The 9,670-nt window shown below is 54.8% G+C and overlaps 1 protein-coding gene across 4 annotated transcripts; it reads left to right on the top strand.

Annotated features, from left to right (window-relative positions):
- The first annotated feature begins 662 nt into the window (after positions 1-662).
- On the top strand, positions 663-8,868 carry LOC113984701. 4 transcript variants are annotated; one of them, XR_005562840.1, is made up of 21 exons: positions 663-921; positions 1,138-1,217; positions 1,376-1,501; positions 1,651-1,730; positions 1,864-1,981; positions 2,267-2,356; positions 2,740-2,835; positions 3,046-3,196; positions 3,579-3,673; positions 4,052-4,201; positions 4,371-4,525; positions 4,653-4,806; positions 5,067-5,189; positions 5,501-5,677; positions 5,820-5,975; positions 6,299-6,400; positions 6,681-6,783; positions 7,019-7,069; positions 7,156-7,357; positions 7,962-8,077; positions 8,751-8,868. XR_005562840.1 is itself a non-coding variant. In XM_027714935.2 (19 exons), the coding sequence occupies exons 1-19, from the start codon at positions 804-806 to the stop codon at positions 7,299-7,301; spliced, it is 2,271 nt and encodes a 756-aa protein (XP_027570736.1). In that variant the 5' UTR covers positions 663-803; the 3' UTR covers positions 7,302-7,410. The 4 variants fall into 4 exon arrangements, 3 of the variants coding, with proteins under 3 accessions (XP_027570736.1, XP_039235331.1, XP_039235332.1); XM_027714935.2 differs by lacking the exons at positions 7,962-8,077; positions 8,751-8,868 and having other exon boundaries at positions 7,156-7,410; XM_039379397.1 differs by lacking the exons at positions 1,376-1,501; positions 7,962-8,077; positions 8,751-8,868 and having other exon boundaries at positions 7,156-7,410.
- Positions 8,869-9,670: the final 802 nt, after the last annotated feature.

The following is a 9,670-nucleotide window of genomic DNA, read 5'->3' as shown; positions in this document are numbered from 1 at the left end:
ACTGGGTTGTGGGGAGGGGTCCAGACCAGAGCAGTGCTGGATGTGATGTGCAGAGTGGGGAAGAGGCTGTGGTTGTAAGAAGGTGTTCTCCATCATGGTCCCAGACCAGAACAAGCCAAAAACCAGGGAGAGGGGAATTTCCATTGCTGGGAGCTTCCAAATTCGTAAAGGGCAAACTCAGCAGAATTCTCCTTCTCTTTGCCCCCTTTTCTGCATAAGCTCTTCTGGTTGGTGTGAGGAAGAGCTGAGGTGGCAAAACCAACGATTTCTGTTAGGATTGAATGAACGTGACATGTATAATGTCATTGAGGGGCAGAGGCAGGGCTCTGAAGTGCAGAGAAAGGGATGTCCTGAGGGAGCACCAGGGTATCTGAAGACAGGGATCTGGGACATGCTAGATGGTACCAGGAATATCTCGAAGGGACAGGAGGCAAAGGGTGCTTGGAGGCAGCCCAAGAGCACCCAGGTGCCCAGGGTTGAGCCAGTCTCATGCCCCCCAGGGACACCCTGCCCCTCCCTGCCTGGACAGTGGTGGGTCACTAGCCCCCATTGCTAGGGGCAGGTTCTGTGTCAACAGTCCCTGAGTAAGCCCTGTTGTTAGGGGCAGGTGGCAGGGGGACCTTTGTGACACCCCCACTGCAGCACGTGTGGTCAGTGAGGTGGTGGCCCACAGTGTCCAGCAGAACAGTGACAGGACAAGATGGGAAAACTGAGCTGGCGAGAGCCGCCATCACAGCCCACCCCATATCTTGCCCCACGACAATGAGGCGTTTGTAGAAGCTTCCCCGGTCCCCACCCACAGGATGGCAGAGAGACCCCCCAGCCCCTCCAGGGCGGCCCAAGAGGAGGATGGGGCTCCCCAGGAGAGCAGCTCTCCAGCAGAGCCCCATGATGTGACTGCAGAGCAGCCCCTGCAACTGGGTGTGTGAGGGGCCCTGCTGTGCTGGGCAGGGCTGGGCACCCTGTGTGATACCAGGATCCTGTTTCCCCAGCACGCTGGCACTGGGGGACCTGAGAGGCACCCTCCAGCTGGGCCAGGGGAGGAAGCACAGGGCTGGGTGGCAGATAGATGTTCTTCCCTCTGCTCTCGCCTGTCACCAGACCCTCTGCAGCTCTCCCTGCTCTCCCCTCCTTTAGATGCCAGATGGCTGCCAATGTACAGAGTGAAGCAGAAAGCCCTAGACTTTCTCCAGGAATTTGCCAGGAGCCCCTACCAGGTAACTGCGGTCAGTTCAACAGCTGCCGTGCCCGTCAGCTGGCTGGGCAGACCTGCTGTTCCCACAAGGCATTGCACTCCAGGACTCCCTGTGGAGACCTCTGGCTGCAGGTTCCCCTCTCACACTGCTCAGTTGTCTCTCTGTCCCCGGGCTGTCAGGGTGAGGATGACAAAAGGATGTTCCTGGAGAACATCATCTATGTGTGCAGAAGTGCCTTGGACACTGGCTTGTTAGAGGGCCTGGAAATCTTCTTCCAAAATATCAATCTGGTAGAGAAGATCAAGGTGAGGGGACACCTGGCACTCTGGGGAAGGGGGCAAGGGCAGCATTTGGGCAAGGCAAGAGGCTGGTGGCAATGGGTGCTGGTGGTACTGGGTGCTGGCAGCACTGGGTGCTGGCAGCTGCCAAGTCTCATCCTAGTTGAGATCTGCAGATGCTGCTGGAAGAGGAGCCCAAGAAGCATCTGCGCTCACCTGTGAGGGAGCTCGCCATGCGGGCCATCACTGTTTTGAGGTACCTGCCCATCCCTTCTGGCCACTCCTGCCTCCTAACCTCCATGTCCACCTGCCCAGGGACCCAGCACTCTGTGGCCTCACGGTGCTGGTCCCAGTACCAGGATCCAACCGGCCCTACTCTCTCTCTGCAGCTCTGTGGGCACAGTGCTAGAGGGCAAAAGGAGAAGCCTCCTCGAAGCCTGTATCTCCAGTGTCTTCTGGCTTCCTTCAAACAAGGGCATGAGGCAAAGAAACAGATACTACTCAACAGTAAGTGCTGGGTAATCTGTGGGAGCACCCAGTCTCTCTGGGCTGCTCCCTGGCCACCCTGTGCTGTCCCATGACCAAGGTAGGGCAGGGTCTCGACTTTGCTTTTCCGCCTGGGTCCCTCTGTCCCTTTCCTGGGGCCCAGCCACATCCAGTGCCACCAGGTGCTGTGCCTGCAGCAGACTGCCTGTCCCCGTGTCTCTCCCAGGAAACTTGGACATTCCGATCAGTCTCCTGGGGTGGAAGGGACAGCAGAATCACCACCACTGCTCTCTGTCTTCCTTACAGACCTTGGATGCCATGGATGTCATGTTGGAGACAATGGTGTTCAACTCTCCTCCACCCAGAGTCGTTGAGGAGCTGCAGCACATCTTGGAGGTCTGGCCTGTGAAAAGAGAGGGGGTCACAGGGCTGTTCCTCACCCTAGGGAGGAGGGTTTGCCCACTCCTGGATGGGTGGTCCCCAGCCCAGTTCTGTGCAGGTAAAATGTGCCCACCTCCCCTACAGAACAAGGGGCTGGCACCAGGTTCTTCTCTAGCACAGTGGCTGCAGAGGGTGGCAACTGCCTGGCCACAAGGTTGTCCTGGGGCCTTTGTCCCTGGCCTGAGAGGGACTCCAGGGGAGGAGCCTCCCAAGACTTTGTAGGAGGTCAGAGGAAGCCTTGAGGGACAGCCCAAGTCTTGCCCAGGAGTGGAGCCACGCTGATGCTGGCAGAATTGTTGTCTGCTCCCAGGGCTCACCAGCAGCTTCTCTTTTCCCAGATGCTGCTGGACCTGATCGACTCTGAGAACACAGATGTGCAGATGAGGGCTGTGGAGAGGATTGGGAATCTGAGCTATGCACTGTCCACACAGAAGGTAAGGCCCAAGAGTCCTCCAGCCAAGCCGTGCCCCTCTCCCTGCTGCTCTCCCTGCAGGGCTGCTGCCCAGCTGGCTGCTCTAGGAGACCTGCAGGGTCCTGCACAGCCTGGACTCACCTGGATCCAGCCCTGGGCACACCTTGGGTTCAGGGCTCTGGCACCAGATGCCTGCCCTCAGCCCTTCTCTTGTTCTGCCTCCCTCACCCAGCACTGGCCTGATGACTTCAGAACAAAACAGATCCCCATCCTGGGACAGCTGCTAGGTCGTCTTCTCTGCTTCCAGTTTTCTGAGGGAAAGACAAAACATTCAGCTTCAAGAGCTTTTTATTACCTCTGTCAATTCATCTTTGATAAAAACAGTAAGAACCATTGTGGCGGCCTTCAGCCCTCCACACACACACACATTCCCAGTAGCTCTGCTGCTCTTCCTGACTGCCTTTGCCCCTGCAGCTGCTTCCCCAGAGCATCCCAGCTCTCAGTTGATGCAGCAGCCAAGTGCTCTCCTCATGTCCAGGATCTGTTCTCTGCTGCCCTCCTTCTCTACTCATTTCCCAACTCTGAAACCCGCTGAGCTGGGGACCCCCCAAGCCAAAGCTGCCCTTGATCACCGTGACTGTTGATGCCCCCCTGAAACCACCTTGCTCGCTTCTGTCCTGCCCCCTTGCAGTAGATCTTGGGACAGTTCCGGAATCAAAAGCTACTCTGGCTGATCTACTCTCCTGTGCTTCCCCCACCCTTTAGGGAGGATATCATACCCTGAAGAGTACTATAGAAAACACCTGCATCTACCTGTCACCTTCTTGCAGTGGTGCAACAACATCAGAGCCCAGATCAAGGTAATGAGCTGCCCTCCAGCTGGGACTCTTCTCTGGGGCATCAGCAGGGGCCTTGTGTGAACAAAGGGACCCTGAATCAGTGGGGCTGTCCCTGGCAAGAGGATTCCTGCTGTCCCTAAGCAAGGGACGCTCCAGTGTCCTAGAACAGCTCCAGCCCTCTTGGTCACCAGGTTTTCTGGAAGGCCAGCACGCCATGCCTGTGGACGCTCCTCATCCTCCCCCATGCAGCAACTGCGGGCACTGCTGACAGCTTTCCTGCAGGCACTGTCACCAGCACTGCTGGGCACCTCTGGCCAGGGCTGCTCACACTGCCCAGCCAAGCAGCACCATCAGGGCCCTTGGTGTGACAGGCCTTCACTCGCCTCCTTCTTGCCACAGGCCTTGGAATGTTATCTCACACCTTCTGAGAGGACATACATCATGCTTGCGGCCATCGAGGCGATGCAGGACTCCAGCACCTCTGGCCATCACGCAGCCAGACACTTCCTGCAGCTGGCCATGAGATCCCCTGACTTCTGGCTGACAGATGTAAGTGGCCTGTGGCTGGATTGCCCTGCCCGGCCTTGTCCCTCCTGCCTCCCTCCATCCCAAACTCAGATGTCTTGTGCCCCTGAATTCACCTGAAGGCAGAAGAGAGGGCTAGGAAGAGTAGCTGAGGACATGGCTGCAGCACCACCCGTACCTATGTCCCCTCCAGGTGCCAAGCATTGTGAGGGGCATCCATGAGTGCCTGGAGCACACCAGCCTGGCATCTGATGTGGAGAGCCTGGACATCTTGCTTGCAGTGCTGGCTCACAAATTCCCCAGGGAACTGGTGCGCAGCATGTTGACTTCCACAGCACCATATGACAGGTACCAGCCCCAACACCCCAAGGGACGGGGAGGAGAGGGACCCCAAGACTCCAGCCTGGCCACGCTCACCTGGGCACAGTGCCATGGCTGAGGCAGCCCTGCTGACACAGCACTCTGTGCTTGGCAGCACCGCCCTGGCCGTGTGGGACCAGATGTATTCTCAGCTCAACATCACGTCCAAGTTCTGGATGGAGCTGCAGGGAAGGGTTCACTCACCGGAAGAGCAGGACGGCGAGCTCTTCAGCCCCACTGTGTTGTATGCCATCAGAGTTTATAAGGTGGTAAGTCACCTGTCCTGGCTCACCTTGGGGACAGGAGACACTTGTCACCCACTCCTCCACGCCAGCTCTTGCTCTCCAGTCGCTCCTCAGATGCTGCTGGTGGTCAGAGGCCACGAGGAGCCTGCAAAAACCCTCTGAGGGTACAGGGACAGGGCTGCCCCCAGGACAGGCACCTGGCCCCAGTGCCCTCACCCCAAGCTGCCCACAGGGAACAGGAGCCCCACATCTCTGCCCATCTCTCACCACCACCTCTGTTTCAGACACTGAACCCCACCAACACTGAAATCGCTGACCTCCTCAGGGAAAGTCAGAAGTGTCCAAAGCCGGAATTTCTCTCACTGGCACTCACAGGTCTCAGCAATGCCTTGGAGAGTCCTGAGATGGTGAGTAAGGTGTTGAGTTGAGCCCCACAGGCCAGAGCAGTGGCCTGGCCTTGGCTGGGCATCAGGAGCTGGGTGACAGCTTCCCACACCCTCCCTGCTGTGGACAGGGCTGCTGGGTGTCCTGGGGAGCTTTCCAGGACTGTAGGATTGCCAACCCATCATCCTGGTCAGAAAAGTAGGCTAACTGAGCCAGGGACAGGAAGTTTTTGCTCTCCTTCCCCCACTCCCCTCCCTCCTCTGCTCTCTCATACTTGGTTGCTGCCCAGTGGGCTTTGACAGCTTCACAAGAGGAAACTCTGTGCTTCATTCAGGCAAGAAGACTTCGGTTCCTGCTGCCGGACATTGTAGAGCTCCTGCAGCACACCAACAAAGTCATCAGGCTAAAGGCCCTGCGGGTGCTGCACATCATGGTGCAGCACGTAGGGAGGAATGGTGCCAGCAGAATGGCCGTGCGGCTCTTGCAGCAGCTCCTGCCACTCTTTGATGATGTAAGGAGCTGAAGCCTGTGGATGAATGCTCAGCCATCACTTTCTCCCCTCCTCCATCCCTTGAGGGATGTCTTCTGCCTCTGGGAAGCCTGAGACTCCTGTGCTGGAGTCTTTGCTCAGCATATCCTCTCCTCCATCCCAGGAGTGCACTGAGGTGCGAGAGTACTCCATCTTCCTCTTCAAACAACTGGTGGAAGCTGCAGTGTGCTGGGACGTGTGGAGGATGAAACGAAAAGCACGGAAGGGAGTGATGCCACTGCTCCTCCACATGACTGAGATGTCCGAGAGCGTGGCCCAGGTGAGGGGCTCAAAGCTGGGCAGTGGTGACCCCACAGGAGTGGTCTGAGCATTGTGGGCTAAGGCTGCTGACCCACACCTGCCCTACCTGGCCCAGCGGGTTTCAGCAGAAGCAGCCCATGGCCAGGATATGTCCCAGCTCCAAAGGGCAGGATGAGCCCAGAGCTCAGAGCTCTGCTCACTTAGACCTGAGGCAGCCCCAGCTGCAGAATGCCCATAGGGATGCCCTGGGGTCTCTGGGACTGCAGTCTGGCCAAGAGGAGGGGGACGACAGGTCTCCTTCCCCAGCCATAGGGCCATCTCTCATTCTTTGCTGTTCATCAGATCTCCAGGGAAGCCCTCCTTTCCGTGGCTGAGATCCTGGGGTGGGAAGAGCTCAAGCAACCGATCGAAACAAAGCACCCGTTGGATATCGCAGAGCGCTTGGTGAGGACAACCCCAAATTCAATGCCAGCCTGGAGCTGGCCCCAAGAGCTCCTCTCTGGGGCCCTCCCCTCTCCCCAGGGAGACTCCCACCTTTTCTGTGTCCTGGCAGATGCACAGAGGGGTCTCTGGCCCGCCAAGCCCCCTCTGCCTGAGTCTCCCTTTGGGCTCTGTCTGGAAGATGGGAATGTCCTAGGTGGGGATGGGATGGCTAGGAAGAGGGGACTGGTCTGGCCAGCTGAGGAGGGCACATGCCAGCCTCGTGCCTTTGTCCTCTCTCCAGCTGGAGAGAAACATTAACAGGGTAGAAGAGTACCTGGAACAGAGCTGGCCATACCTGCAGTACCCTCAGGCCACCGTGAGAGAGACAGCCCGCCGGTTCACTCGTGAGCCCCAGCCCCTGGGTCCCTCTTTGGGCAGCCTGGCCCCTGACCTCCCCAGCCCTGGGGCCACCTGGGCAGAGCCTTGGCCTTCCTCTGCCCCCCTTGTCCACGCAGGTTGGCTTGGTGGCCGCCTTGCTCAGTACCACCCCCTGGGCTACTGGTGGTCCCTGGAGGGTCCGTTGTGAGGGGGACAGGGCAGGGCCAGGGGGAGCAGGGGCTGACAGATCTCTGTTCCCAGTGATGGCCAGGTGGTACCTGAGGGACCTGAATGACGACGATAACCTCAGCAGTGAGTGGGCAGAATGGGCTGGGGCGAGGGGGGGATGCAGGGGGATCTCTGCAGACAGGGGGCTTCATCTCAGCGCTCTCTTTCAGTCGTAACTGCTAAGTCCTCGGACGCAACCCGTGAGTCCCAGTCCCTGGCAGCTCGGGTCAACCGGATGCTGAGAGTTCTCCGGCTGCAGCGAAGACTCAGAGCAACCTGCCGAGTGCTGTGCTGCGGGTGCTCATGCTGGTGCTGAGTCAGACACAGGGAATGGAATTTAACAAAACTTGCGACGAATTTAATAAAATCGGTGTAAGTCTGTGTTGAATAAAGCTGGGCCAGCAGTGCCCAGGGCATACTGTGCAGCCTGTGTCCTCCCCAGCCTCTCCCCTAGGCTCCCCTCAGCCCCTGTCCGCTTGGACAACTGACCCCTTGCTGAGCTCCTGATGAGCTGGGGGGTCTGACCCCAGTTTTGGGGTTCACCTCAGGGGTGTCCTTCACTACCTATATCTGCCTCCAAACGCTGTTCCCATGTCCCCATGTGTGGCTTCACACTGTTTCTCAGTAAACAATTACTATTTCATTAAATTTGCATTAAGCAACAGCCATGGGTAGGAAATCCCAGCTAGTTCTCCAGCATTGGCTACTATTGTCACTCCTCCAAACGACTGCTAATAGTGTCACTTGGAGTTACATTCAGTGCTGCTGTCCTGTCCATGGCCTATGAAATGTATTAAATGTACTAAATTGAGGCTGACATCAGGAACTGGAGACCTGTATAGGATCAGGTTTGGGGGGCAGGGTACTGATGTTTCATGATGTCTGCATTATCTTCAGTAAGGATCTGATTCTCTTTGGACCACAATAGGATCACCTATGGGGTGGTGGTCAGGTTTGTGGATTCTGTCCATTCCAGGAAAATAAAAACAGGCTTGGTTTGGGGGAAGGAGGTTCATCCAGGACGGAGGAGGCATTTGAGATAGACATGGTTCCTTTCCTTGTGCTCAGCCACCCACCCCTGAGGCTCACCAGGTTAGTGCTCTCCTCTCTCTAATCATGAACACAGAAGGTCTTTGGGCTGCTGCCAGAACAGGTCTCCAAGAACTGTGTTTTAGTCTGCTCCTATTATTTACAGAAGTTTCTGCCACAGAATTGCCTCCCCCAAAACCTCCTACCTGCCATTTGGCATTAACCTTAAATGATCTCTACCCAGGGCAAACTGAGAAGCTCAGGTTGGAAGGCAGCAGGATGCAGGTAGAAGGCAGAATCAATGACTTTAAGAGAAAAACTACAATCACACCCCATGCTGTCACAAAAAAAGCCATGTCCCAGCTAACAGAGGAGAGAATCACACTTTTTTTTCCACCAGCCAATGACTTAAATTGATCTAATGTAGGAAGTCATCCTGACTAATCCTAATTTTATAGGGTCTAATGGCCATCACTAAGCTGTGATCACACTTTACCCAGTGTGTGAAAGAGACACAGGTTGAGTTAGGCTGGATGCAAAGGCAAGGGAAAGATTATCTACTTTACAGCTGTTGAAAATGAGGCAGGAAAGGGAGCTGGAGGAGAAAAAACCTACTCTATGGAGTAAGGTGGTTCCTTAGCACATCACAAACTGCATGAACGGATCCTAAGCAACTATAGAGATCTCTGCTCTGTATTAGTTTTAAAGATTACTCTCCTTGTAATCTGTCTTTTAGGATCTAAATGGCCCGTGACAAAAGACCTATGATTAAGTGCTTCTTTGCTTTGTTACACTTCTGGGTGAAACTGGTGTTCCTGAAAATAAAATAACTGAAAAAAGGTGAAAAGGAGAGAGGACTGATTGCAGACAGTGCTGGAGGCTCTTCAGTGTTTGGTCCAAATTTGCTGGAATTTTAGTCACAGCTCCTTTTGGGTCAAATGCAACATTTTACTCAGCCAGAAATAAAGCATTTAATTTTAGGTTTTGGGAAACTTATTGTAGTTTTATGAAGCATCCATATAAAAAAACCACTTGGGTTACTTTTTCTTCTACTTTGAGGAAAACTTTTCCACTATTTTAAAACAGAATCCATTCACCAAAACAGACAAAGCTGCAAAATTATTTGGCTAAACCATGTCTGCAATTCAATAAAATCTTTATGAGTGAGTCCATCCTGCTTTAGTATCAAAGGAAAGTAAGCTTCTCATTTAAGTTTCTTTTTCCAGTGGGATTTTACAAGCTTAGGAGATACTTTTATTTTCTAATTTCCTTTAAAAATTACCCAAGAATTAGCTTTATAAGGATCACGGTGGCTGCAGGGGGAACAAGCAAATTAAACTTACTAAAACCAAAACCAACAAACACAGCGACATTTCCCCAACGCTTTCCCTATGCTTGGGGAAAGATAAAATTGAACAAGACAGTGCACAGGGAGACCATCTCCTCTCCCTTTAGCGATCCAAGTAGTCGATGTGCTATCAGTGAGGACATGCTTTCCAGCCATTACAGCCTGTACCGGCGCACAGCCGCTTAGCAATACAGGACACACACAACTTCAGCTTGAAGCTCTGCTTTTTTGCTTTCCCCGAGGACGGGTGAAACGCTGCATTACACAAGTGTAGTACAAGCAAGCGGCATCTCTGCTGAGCGACGTGG

The sequence above is a fragment of the Pipra filicauda genome, unplaced genomic scaffold (genome assembly GCF_003945595.2).
Source record: "Pipra filicauda isolate LSUMZ 115617 unplaced genomic scaffold, ASM394559v2 scaffold165_size2600900_pilon, whole genome shotgun sequence".
Taxonomy (NCBI): domain Eukaryota; kingdom Metazoa; phylum Chordata; class Aves; order Passeriformes; family Pipridae; genus Pipra; species Pipra filicauda.
The sequence above is the reverse complement of the archived record's forward strand: the minus strand, read 5'-3'. Positions and strand labels throughout refer to the sequence as shown.

Coding starts and splice junctions, on each gene's coding strand:
- LOC113984701 (XM_027714935.2), top strand. CDS start 804: ATGGCAGAGAGACCCCCCAGCCCCTCCAGGGCGGCCCAAGAGGAGGAT. Junction 4,202..4,370: donor CTGACTTCTGGCTGACAGAT/GTAAGTGGCCTG, acceptor TGTCCCCTCCAG/GTGCCAAGCATTGTGAGGGG. Junction 4,807..5,066: donor CCATCAGAGTTTATAAGGTG/GTAAGTCACCTG, acceptor CCTCTGTTTCAG/ACACTGAACCCCACCAACAC.